Source organism: Montipora capricornis, chromosome 13, assembly GCF_036669925.1.
Source record: "Montipora capricornis isolate CH-2021 chromosome 13, ASM3666992v2, whole genome shotgun sequence".
In the NCBI taxonomy this organism is placed as follows: Eukaryota; Metazoa; Cnidaria; class Anthozoa; order Scleractinia; family Acroporidae; genus Montipora; species Montipora capricornis.
Window position 1 is genome coordinate 22,869,880 of NC_090895.1, and position 12,500 is coordinate 22,882,379.

At 39.3% G+C, this 12,500-nt stretch overlaps 1 protein-coding gene across 2 annotated transcripts in view; it reads right to left on the bottom strand.

Annotated features, from left to right (window-relative positions):
* The window catches only part of LOC138030089 (NLR family CARD domain-containing protein 3-like), a 16,624-nt gene extending 9,177 nt beyond the window's left edge, over positions 1–7,447 (bottom strand). The window contains exons 1-3 of one of the 2 annotated variants that reach the window (XM_068877947.1): positions 7,348–7,447; positions 6,177–6,245; positions 1,444–2,045 (exon numbers count right to left, since the gene is read on the bottom strand). In XM_068877947.1, coding sequence (XP_068734048.1) covers positions 1,444–2,045; positions 6,177–6,199 — 625 coding nt within the window. In that variant the 5' untranslated portion in view covers positions 6,200–6,245; positions 7,348–7,447. The other variant, XM_068877948.1, reaches the window with a different exon arrangement.
* Between the last annotated feature and the right edge of the window lie 5,053 nt (positions 7,448–12,500).

A 12,500-nucleotide genomic window follows, 5' to 3' on the forward strand; every position in this document is an offset into this window, starting at 1 on the left:
TATACAACATAAACAAAAATTGTTTGAATCTTAATTAATTAATTGGCTTGGTATAACGATAATTGTTATAATTTGGATGAGGCTGAGCATGATAGCGATAATTATCAGGACCAAAGTTTTTGTTATGCCGAAGCCGAAGGATCAGAAGGATGAGGCGATTAAGACATTAACAAACTGAGGCCTTGATAATTATCGCTATCATGCAAAAACCGAATCCAGTAATCATTTTATTAGGCATACTCCTGAGGTGAGCTCCGCCATGACAAAACTGATCAAACTGCTGGTTAGTGTGTTAGGTGACATCACTTCTGCATGCATATAAAACTATTGTCTGTACATGTAGGTATGACATCAATTCTACATAATTTATATATAAATCTATTTTCTGTAGGTATGACGTAAGAGAAACAGAGCAAGCAAGAATTAGCTGCGAGATTATAGCCAAATCAAAAAATCGAGCTGGTGACACCAATGTATAATAATGAAAATTAATATTCTACAGGTGTATTCCCCTACATACCAATTTCCACACTAGAGGTTGGGACCATGAGACAACAGAAATGAAGATGAGCTGAAATCATCTCATACTACTCTGGTGAATACCCTTTTTCCCAAATCAGGACACAATACCGAATTATCAAGGAAAGAAGGTAAAAATTATATGTCTTCTTTCCCTGTAAGGCTCAAATGTACTGTAGCATAATATAAATGGAAAATGGGCCACAATGTAGGACATTCCTTCTTCCTGACTTATTAACCATTCCTTCCCTTGATCCAGTCAACATAACTGATCAATAAGTTTTATAAGTTTCTTTCTGTATTATTACCCCCAACTGATGAAAGCCCATTAGTGTCAGTTTACAAATTGATTCAATCACACAATCTTCCATATGTTTTAAGCACATACTGCCCACCTTATACAACACCTTATACTGTGTACCGGTGGCTCAGTTGGTTGAACATTGGGCTGCCATGCAGGAGGTCATGAGTTTGACTCCCGCCGGACCAACACTCAGGGTCTTAAAATAACTGAGGAGAAAGTGCTGCCTTTGTAGTTACATCCGCAAAATTAATGGTTAAGACTTTCAAGTCTTCTCGGATAAGGACTAAAAACCGTAGGCCCCATCTCACAACCCTTCAATGTTCACAACCCAGTGGGACGTAAAAGAACCCACACACCATTCGTAAAGAGCAGGGCATGGAGCTCCCGGTGTTGTGGTCAGGCCTCATTTCATTCATTCATGTAATGGGTGAGATCGCTAATGGACTGATAGCGGCTTCCAGCGGCACCTATATATCCTGATGTCCGATCTCACACATAGATCACTTGCTTGTAAAGTGCATTTGAATATGCCTATAGAAAATGCGCTACATAAATTCATTACCATTACTATATAAATTCATTACCATTAATGAGAGTTACAGTGTATTTGCTTTAATTACCTTTTGTTTCCCAATCGCTCAATTCTCCAAGAAGATTCCTTACATCTGAAAGTGGCAGAGTCATACTCCTTACTAGATGATCCATCTCAATAAAACTTTGCTGAAACTTGGCTGGATCCCATTTACTGAAGACACAGTGTGCCCAATCATTCCGTGCCTTTCTGACATCACCTGCAGCAATTTGTATTGCAGAAGAGAATGCAGGAACCCAACCAAGCAAAGACAATACAGCAGATGCATCACAGTGGTCATCAAAGGCAGTAAATTTTGCCATGTAGTTCTCAACATACAGCCTGGCAAAGTCTACATCACATGTCACTCGACAATCAAACAAAGAGTAATTGAATCGTCCATTGGGAAGCCTGGGATGAACATCATTTCCATTGATGTTCTCATATTTCAACAACTTTCTTGCAGGCCACCTCTGAAGACGACCAGATGAACTCTGTCCATGGATATTGTGGCTGGTCTTAAGCTTGTTGTATTCAGTGTTGATTCCTTGTTGTACAGACGGACGTATCTGTGGTATGAGGATCTTGTTGAGTGCAATACCAGCCACAAGCCATCGTTTTTGATTGTCAGTCACACCAAGGTGGCTTGACCTGATGATTACACAAGTAAACTTAATACAGAGCTTTGAACAAAGCTGACGAGTAACTGACAGAAACACATTGCCATTTCTTTATAACAAGGTTACATGTACATAAAAAAAATTATTTCTGTTCATAAGAATTAAAGAGAACACCAAAATAAATTTCAAACTCACTATAATACTTTCATAACACATGTTTCACCATGGCTCATGCCATAATCAGTTTATTACAATAAAATTACATTAACAATAACAGGCCTTCTGATATTACACGATGGTGCAATTGACCTCAAATCGTATCCCATCGAACAATTCACGAAAATCACATAATTCACAAAAGAACACACAAAATTTAACACAAATCAACAAGTTTCTTAGGAGTTCCTGCATAAATACTGTGCGCCATTTTAAAGATGATTTACCTTGGAAAAAAAAGCCTTTGTTACCTTCAATTTCGTAAACATTTGAAGTTCAAGGCGTTATTTTGCATGTCGAGGGCCTGGTACGAGTCTCATTCTTAAAGAGTCGCCTATTAGTGTAACACAAACATGCCCTTTGTTCCGATTAGAAAATCTGTTCAGAAATGTAATACTGCACACAAAAACAAAGTGTAAGCAGCTAGTTGTAGCATACAGGAATAGTAACGATCGTTGATCATTCATTTGGCATGTTAGCTATGTCTTTTCAACTTTTAACGTGGTACGTGCACCAATAGTGTAGAAGACCTCTTTTTCTTTACTTATCCCAACTTATGTCGATCAAGATTCATAATTACTGTTCTATTGTGTTCAAAACAGGCCTTCTGATAGGGTGTGATGCAAAAAGGCAAATTGTGCGAAATTTGCAGAGTAGATTATGCGATTAGAAAGGCCAATTATGCGATAAATATTGTAACTTATGCGATTTTTTTTCTGAGCAATTTTAAGCTTGTTAATTTTTCAAGGGTTCAGGATAAAAAAAAAAAACGTTTTTACTGCCCTAAAGATCAGTAATTATGAATCTTGATCGACATTACTTGGGACAGTAGTCTTCTGCACTATTGGTGCACCACGTTAAAAGTTGAAAGGACACAGCTAATATGCCAAATGAATGATCAATAATTATCAATATTCCTGTATGCTACGACTTAAGCTTCTTCCACTTTGTGTGCAGTATTATATTTCTGAACAGATTTGCTAATCTGAACAAAGGGCGTGTTTGTGTTACACCAATAGACCTTATTCACGATGGCCGCCATGTTGGATTTACTATTATCATGCAAATTAGCTACACACTTCTGAGGGGGCAAACAACAAAAGTTCAAGAGGTTATAACGAACATCTTAGCCACACAGATGATTTGTTTCACGTTCATTGAATGTTTACCACCTAAGTAGTAAAATAGAATGATTACACAAGTTATTTCGATGTCCTTTTTAAGTGAAAAATGAGCAGATAACGAAGTTGAAAGTCAAAATGTCAAAGGCAATCAAAGATATAAAATTGTTATGAAAGATACTTAATTCTAAATTTTAAAATGTACTTTTAGCAATGTTATTTCAATATTTCGACGAGCCGGTTTTACGCAATTTGCCTTTTTTCCAATGTTTGCCCCCCAGCATAACACATGACTAATTTGCAAGACAATTTGAAAACCAACATGAAACTTGTATTAGGGCCCCTACGTGCAAAATAACGCCTTGAACTTCGAATATTTACGAAATTGAAGGTAACAAAGGCTTTTTAGCCATTTTCCAAGGTAAATCATCTTAAAAATGGCGTATTTATGCAGGAACACCTACAGTAAGAAACTTGTTGATTTACGTTTTATTTCATGAATTTTGTGTGTTCTTTAGTACATTATGCAATTTTTCGTGCATAGTGCGATCGGATGGGATTGGAGGTCGATTGTGCGAAATCGCACCATCGAGTAATATCCAGGCCTTCTGATAGGATGCGATTAAAAAATGCAAATTATGCGATTTTTTCAGGGCAGATTGTGCGATTAGAAAGGCCAATTATGCGATAACTGATGTAAATTATGTGATTTTTTTCTCAGCAATTTTAAGCTTGTTAAGAAAAACACTTTTTTGCTGCCCTAAAGACATTTTGAACACAAAGGAACAGTAATTATGTATCTCGATCGACATTAGTTGGGATAAATTTAAAAAATGAGGTTTTCTGCACTACCGGTGCACCACGTTAAAATTTGAAAGGACACAGCTAACATGCCAAATGAATGATCAAGGTGCTTGTCAACCATGAACTTCCAAAGATGGTCGATCACAATAGGGCCATACCCCCATTTATGCGAGAGAAAAGAAGCCGCGGCTTTCTCTGGCCGCGGCTTACATAAGACTCGAATGTACAACCCGTATAAATGGTACAAAATCTACGTTCACATCTTTTTCAAGCTGCAGCTTATATTGACCTGGGAATATATATTCGTATAAATAGTTCCTTTTGCGTATTTTGTACACCGTGGCCAGAGTAAGCCGCGGCTTATTTTCTCTCGTATAAACGGCCCTAATATTGCACGACGAGAAAAACATCAGTCCATCGTCCACGTGCACCGTACCCGGCTGTGAGGTACTTTCTTGCTCTATCGTGTGAGCTGGCAGATTGGGCGGTAGGTGGGTACTTCCTTCTTCGTCGAAGAAAAAGCGGGGGTTTTCACAACAAACTTATCCATGAGTAAGTTTTTATCAGTTTTCAACGAAAGAAACTACATTTTGCCAAAAACTTTTAGCCTTTTTCCAAGATAAATCATCTTAAAAATGGCGTATTTATGCAGGAATTTCTAAGAAACGTGTTGATTTATGCTTCATTTTATGAATTTTGTGCATCCTTTTGTGAATTATGCGATTTTTCATGAATTGTGCGATCGGATGCGATTTGAGGTTGATTGTGCGAAATCGCACCATCGCGTAATATCAGAAGGCCTGAATATCAGAAGGCCTGCCTTTAGGGCAGTAAAAATGAGCTTTTCTTATCCTAAAACCTTGAAAAACAAGCTTAAAATTGCTAAAAAAAATCGCATAATTAATATTATTTATCGCATAATGGGCCTTTCTAATCGCATAATCTGCCCCTACAAATTTTGTATAATTTGCATTTTTGCATCACACCCTATCAGAAGGCCTGCAATAATATATAAATCAAATGACAATGTTTGAAATTACATTACTTCTAAATATTTAAAGTAGACGTGTGCACAAGTGTAACATTTGCAAAGTTAAACAATCATTGTAATGTCAAATCAGTGCATTCAGATCAGGTTGCAAGCAGCCAATGTACAATGTATATGCTTCCTTTTAATTCAGGTCATTGGCTATTTTTCCACTAGCCTTAAAGAACACCTATTAACAGACATACGTTCACATGTTGACAAGCACTAATGTGTAAATTTCCTGGTTGTAAGTGCTGGAAAATATCAGTAGGGCAGCATAACAATTGATAAAATATTCAATCCCTTGATCTTTCCTTTATCATCGTCGCACTTGGTGAAATAATATGTTGTGAAACTTTTTCGAACAGTTTTGGCCTGTGTTCAAGAAGCTCATAAACTTCAGCAATTCTCTTTCAAACTGGACAACATGTCTAGGAAATAAGACATGATTTAATTTTACATGTGGGAACCCAATCAAATGCTAAGCTTAAAGATTCTAGACTGTGCCAGAAAAAATTGAGTTGGGGTATTGGCAAAAATGGGTGAGAGATAAGCCCCTCCACATTTCAAAATATTCTGCCACCTCTAAAGCTAGTACTGCTTAATTTTTAAAATCATGCTCTCAACTTTTTTTTATCACGATGACAATTTCAACTCCACATCTGTACCGGTACATCTACAAACGTTTCTGACACCTCTCTGGAAAGAAATTATATGACCAGTGATAATTTTGTGCCAGGTGCATGATTACGCACTGACAAAGGCTAACCCTTTCAAACCCTAAATCTAATTTATCTAGTAATTCTCCCTTACTGTTTGCCATACAATTCGTATGGTGTTAGTTCAGAGAATTTGGTAATGGATCAACTAAAAATCCCCTATTTGATATTTTTGTCTATTCTCATCATTCATCTGCATGATATTGTAATGATATTGCAAGGAAAACCTGTGTCCTGGTAACTAATGGTAGTTCAGGGGTTAATGGATAACTTACCCTGTCGAGGCAGCTGTTGCCATTCCTTGAGTTTTATAAGGATATATTACCTCACCATCTCAGCCATACCTGAAGTACAAAGTAAATAACCTAGCCATTGATAAGGAAGGTGTCAGGATGTGTCGCCACAACTTTTAAATACCGGTACACTATAATTATAATCATAACTCTGCTTACGAAGTCAAAGTTTGTAAGATTTATCGATCAAGATATGTAGAAGATCGATTGACCTTGAACGATTTATTACATGAAAATTTGCTTATGAAGTAAAAGTTTTTAAGATTCTTCTAGCGACTAACTCGAACGACTTATAACATACAAGTTTAACTCAGCTTACAACATGAAAGTTTGTAAGATTTATCAATCGATTCACTCGAGCAACTTATAACATGTAACTTCGCTTATGAAGTAAAAGTTTGTAATCTATTCATGGATCGATTAACTCGAATGACTTACGAAGTACAACACACTTTAGAAAAGCATGTATTTTGAGAAGTTAAAACTTGAAACTTGTAAGTTTTCTCTGTTCCCAGCAATACCTTTGATTTAAGACCAGCACGAACACAAATCTGGTAAAAATTTTTCAATTAAACAGTATCCAAGACTCCTCGGCAGTAAAGCACGTAAGCGAGTCTATGTTTATTATATAAAGAAAAAACAAAATTCATCAAAAAGAACCATAACAACAGATCACTGATGGGAACCCCTGAGGAAACAACTTCTATGCTGGGGCGACATAACTTAGGTTGGGACGACCTAACTTGGGGCGACACAACCTACATTCATAAGGAAAACCCATTGATCCAAGTTAAATGACTTAGTTACACTATTACTGCTTCATTTAATTTGGAAGCTCTATTACAACACAGAGATCATTGATGGGCACGTTAAATTGGTGTTCCAAACACTCGCAGTGCTTTTGGAGTGAACTTCATAGCCATGCTATGACCTCACCAAAGGCTGAATCTAAAATCATGCAGTCAGTTATTGAAATTATTTCGATCTTAAAACCTGAAGCCGCAATGAAAATACCCAACTAAAAATTGTGCACCCTAACAAAACCAAAAATAAAGAGAAGTTCTGCTTCTGCCGTGTAATTTAAACCAAAAGAGCACGATGTAAAGCATGTAGCATGTAGCTTGAGAAATTAAAACTTGAAATCGACGGTTACCTTATGAAAAAAATGTTCACAACTGGCTCAAAAAAGTATCGGCAGGAAGAAGTTCCTCGAAGAACATCTGCTTCCTCTCTTTCTTCCGTCGATATAATGTGAGAAGTGTCACATGATTAGTAAAAAATGACTTACGTCATCCGCTGCCGAAGCTACCATTATAATTCCATTATAAAGGTGAACAAGCAATATCGTATAAACTCTTGTTCTTAGGCCATCGTAGCTTGATTAAGAAAATAACACAAACAGCGGTGATAAACATTGTATTCCAACGCATTTTTATAAAACTTGACGTTTCATTTGCTAGTAAACACACATTTTCAAAAGTAACCGTTACAATTTTTAAAAACTATATATATATATATATATATATATATATCGTAAACAATAGGGGTCTGGAACCTAGACTGAGAAAAATGATCTGCAGCAGTACCGCTGTTTGTGAACAAGCAAATTGTAGGTGTTAAGGGACAAAGCATCTCATTAATGGATGGATTCAGAACTTTCTTTGAATGTGGCACTGAAAAAGCAGTTGAGATTTCCGGGAGGGGGGAGGGAGTTATTTCAATTTCAAGGGGCGTTTTTGGATATTGCGTTAGTTATGACTGTTCCACGGCTCAAGGTCATGAATGGGGAAAGAGACAAAATGTTCGAACAACAACCAGTGATGAGGGTGCCCTATACTTTTTACGTAAAGCGTGATGAGGCGATTTATTTTCTCGTGAATCGTGATTTAGAATTTTTTTTAAATTCTGATTCGTGATTAAAGATTAAGTACTTATTGACTGAGTGGGAGGGCCGGACGGGGAAATATTTGGCCCGAGGTCATGGAGTACGGCGTGCGTTATGACCGTGCGCCATGACCGAGGGCCAAATATTTTTCCGTCCGGCCCGACCTAACTCAGTCAATAAGCATTTTCAAGAGAAAATGAGGGGACAGAGACGGAGGCTCAGGGCGTTGGTCGGGATATGTCATGTCCACGAAAGTTATTTTTAGACGAGCGGAAGTCTTTGTTCTAGCGGAAGTCTGTCTTCCGAGACGTCCGCATGCAGTCTTGTCTCGCTCTCAGGTTCTTAGTGAAGAGAGAAAATGGCGGCGCACGTGGAAGGCTAATGAATATTTATTTTCTTTCAAACATCAGACCGAGGTTGGCCTGCATGCGGACCTCTCGGAATACAGACTTCCGCTAGAACAAGGACTTCCGCTCGTCTAAAAATAACTTTCGTAGACATGACATATCCCAAGGGCTGGACCGGGAGCCTCCCTCTCTGTCCCCTCATTTTCTCTTGGCATTTTATCATGTGACCACCGCGCGTTTCCTTTTTTTTTTTTTTTTTGCGGGTAACAAAATTCGGAATGTTCACTGACGTCGCTCATTTTGACCGAAAAGACGGGATTTATATAGCAATTGCAACAAAGTTGTTTTAGTTCGCATCTCGCGCGCGCTTTCATTGCAAAACTATTGAGATAATCCCCGTATGAGGGCCGTACGCGATCCTAACAGGGCCGGACGGCTTTTTCCGGCCCTGCTCGCGCCAACGCGTACGGCCATCATACGGGGATTTTCTCAATAGTTTTGCAATAAAAGCGCGCGCGGGGCTGTACGGGTCATATGATAAGGTAAGAACTTTTCATGTCTACGTGAACGAATTTTCTAATGAAACGTGACCCGTGCATGAAGATTTGAATTAAACGTGATTCGTGAACCACTGTGTTTTGCGCGATGAATTTCCAGCCATTTTATTACTGGTTGCCGTATGGCAATCCCAGTCGTAAAATGGGTAGATTTTCCGTTTTATTTTTTTTTCCGTGCCGAGTAAAAGTCTTGCCTGTCACTCCCCTGCTAAGTTGTGTCTCTGTGCATAGAGCTTTCTGCTCGTATTTTCTTAGGATCGAGAGGGTAGTGGGAAATGCGTAGATTTCTCCGGTGGACACAGTAGAACGATTAACTTAACCGGCAATGGCGTCGAAAGTCATGTAACGCGAATGGCGTTTTAGTGGATCTTTGAACAAAATGTACTCTTATGAAGCTCAATAACGGCAAATCAATTGGATACTGAACAAGACAGGCAGTGGCATCTTAAAAGCGACGAGTAATGGACTTCGACAACAGTCTGTCGCCTGTCGAGCCGTCTTTTACCAACTGTGCTGTTATGTAGAACACTGAAGATTCGTAGGGCAGCGATAATAGTGAATTCAAAGACTCGACCTGGCGGATTGGATAGGATTTCAAGCGTTAAAATCGCTGAAAAGGTAAGATTTTCGTAGCGATACAATTGCGTGTCTTCACCACATGTTCCTTTGATATCACATAATTGTGTTTTCCCTCAAAATATTCACTTGTTTTCGCTTTCGCTCAAACATATTTACTTTTACTACATGTCCAGTGAATAGTTTTATCCTCTGGGATGAATTTTGCGTCGAAAAATCGGTTATTTGGGTGGTCTTTGGCAAACAGAGGTTAATTATTCGTAATGCGATCGCTTCCGTTGCCCTAGCAACGGGACGCAAATTTGACACTTCTATCGCATTATCACATTACGCATTGATCCCTAAAATCCCATTATTACTAACTAGACTCTCCGTGAGGGTACACTGGGTTGCCTGTGGTGCGTGCAGCGTTCCATGCAATTTTTTTCAAGTTGGAAGGGGGAGGGGGGGGGGGGGGGGGGGGGCATTAAGACATTTAAGAGGTCACCCAGAAGTCATACCAGCAGAGGCCCTTTGGCTCAAAGGTCCTCACACGTCCGTACGACGAAACAGATCCTTTTCTGAGGTTACCGGCCTATTGATTAATCATTTGTCAGAAAAAAGAAATCCCTGTCCTCTTTAAAAAAAGTTGACACGCATTGCTTATGTGTGGTAGTGAAGTAACACAGCGATTTATTCCATAATGTGAACTGAGGTGTGTGTTGTCTTCCAGGAGATTCAAGTTGTCCTTGCGTAATATGTAGCTCTAACAGTGCACGATATTGTTAAAGCAAAGGTATCATCTGTCATTAAAGCAATGCTAATTACAGTATAATACAATAACAAAATGATCAGAAAGGCATAAATTAAGTTATACTAGTAAAAACCAAGGGTTAGGTAGTGTGGGCGACGGAGCCAAAGTATGGGTAAAAGTTTTATGTTGGGGACCTTTACATCGGAGGAAGAGTTCGACTTAAGAGTACGAGTTTTCCTTTCTGAGCACTCGCACTTTTATGCAACCTTATGCGCATGCTCAGTACGGAAATTTTGTACTTGTAGTCGTTCTAGTTAGGGACCTTTAGATCGGAGGACGAGTGCGACTACGAGTACGAGTTTTTCGTTCTGAGCATGCGCACTTTGAAAAATGTCGGCCTCAAAACCTTATGCGCATGCTCAGTACAAAAATCTTGTACTCGTAGTCGTACTGGTCCTCCGATCTAAAGGTCCCTAGTATTATGTTATGGTTATGGTGGCCAATTCTGAACGTGACTGAAAAGCTTATAGGAAATAAAATTATTTATTGATTCCTCATTCCTCGATGTGGATTCTTTTCATTCACCACACTCGCAGTTAAGTTTACGTTCTATCAATAAGCATATTGTGCACAAGGCAATTGATTGAGTCAAGATGATTTGATGCAATGCAACAATCATATTATTCGCAGTCATAAGACTGAATTACATGCGAAATGTTTCGTGCAACTTGTCTCGCAATGTTTTGGCGACATTGTGGCGGAACAAGTTGCACGAAACATTTCACAGTGTAACATACCCTGCAACGACTAAAATCGTTGCGAGACAAGTTGCAAGAGCCGTTGCCGAAAGTAAAATTAAGTTCTACTTCTCGCGCAACTTGTCTCACAGGGTATGTTACACTGTGAAATGTTTGGTGAAACTTGTCCCGCCACAATGTCGCCAAAACATTGCGAGACAAGTTGCACGAAACATTTCACAGTGTAACAGCGCCTTTATGCCAGAAAACAAGTATACGTCCCACAAACAATAGCCATTCGGCGCCATGTGTTTTGGCGGCCGAAAGACTCGTGAAGAACGAAAACTTTGCCTTAAAATTCACCTCTTCGGCTTTCCTCACAGAGGCTTGTGACCGGGCAGTCAACACCGACCGCTCGCAAGCTGGTTTCACCCTCAACTCTGATTGGTCCATTTGAATTTGACCGCGCGCTGGCAACACGACCCTCCAATCAGAGTTGAGGGTGAAACCAGCTTGCGAGCGGCCGTTGTTGACTGCCCGGTCACAAGCCTCTGAGGAAAGCCGAAGAGGTGAATTTTAAGGCAAAGTTTTCGTTCTTCACGAGTCTTTCGGCCCCCGAAACACACATATTTGGAGTGAAATTTATTGGGCTTTATGGAACTGTTGTTTTTATTGCGATTCGGGACTTTTCCTGTTGAGGAGAAAACGATTTGTGGAGTGAGGTCTGGCCAGCGATGAATGGAGTGGTCGGTCTTCCGATTCTTTTAGTAACGGTTTCCGGATAACTTCACTAAACGTCGTCAGAATGGCTCTAAACTCGGCACAAGAGACAAGTTCGTCACACATTTGAGGTAGGAAAACTTTATTTCAAATGAGATAGTTATTTTCACAATTTTTTTACGATCGGTGATTTTCCTGTACAATACTCTATATATACAAGCTGTCGCATACACCACGTATTTTCAGCTTGGGGAGCCTGTGAAGAAAGAGAACTAGTTGTACCCGGCTGAGAAGCTGCCGTTACAAATATAACGATAAAATCACACTGGCAAATTCTGCATTGATTCGATTCCTCGGTGCCTCGGTTTGTTTTGACGCAAGTCAACTTGTGTTAACATGGTTATCTGTTATTGGCTAACTTATTAATAAGACGTTAATCAGCGTGTGTCAAGTCAGTCATTACTAAAATGTCACGGGCGTTTTTCAAAAATAGGGGGTCTTTTTGCAAGCGTTCCCTCAGTCTCTTGCCCCAACTTTCGCGCGGCCAGTTTGCGAAAATCGTTTCGAAGCTCTTCTGTCCAACAGGAACGCTTGCTACGCAGGCTAATTTAAGCATTTATAAGCTCAAAGTTAATTTTCCCACACAAAGTCTATAAATCGTATACCCAGCTTGCGCTCCCTATGGTCCGTATAGCCAATAACTGTGACCAAGTTCTTGAAAATACTTGACCGACCCTTAGCTGATAAATAA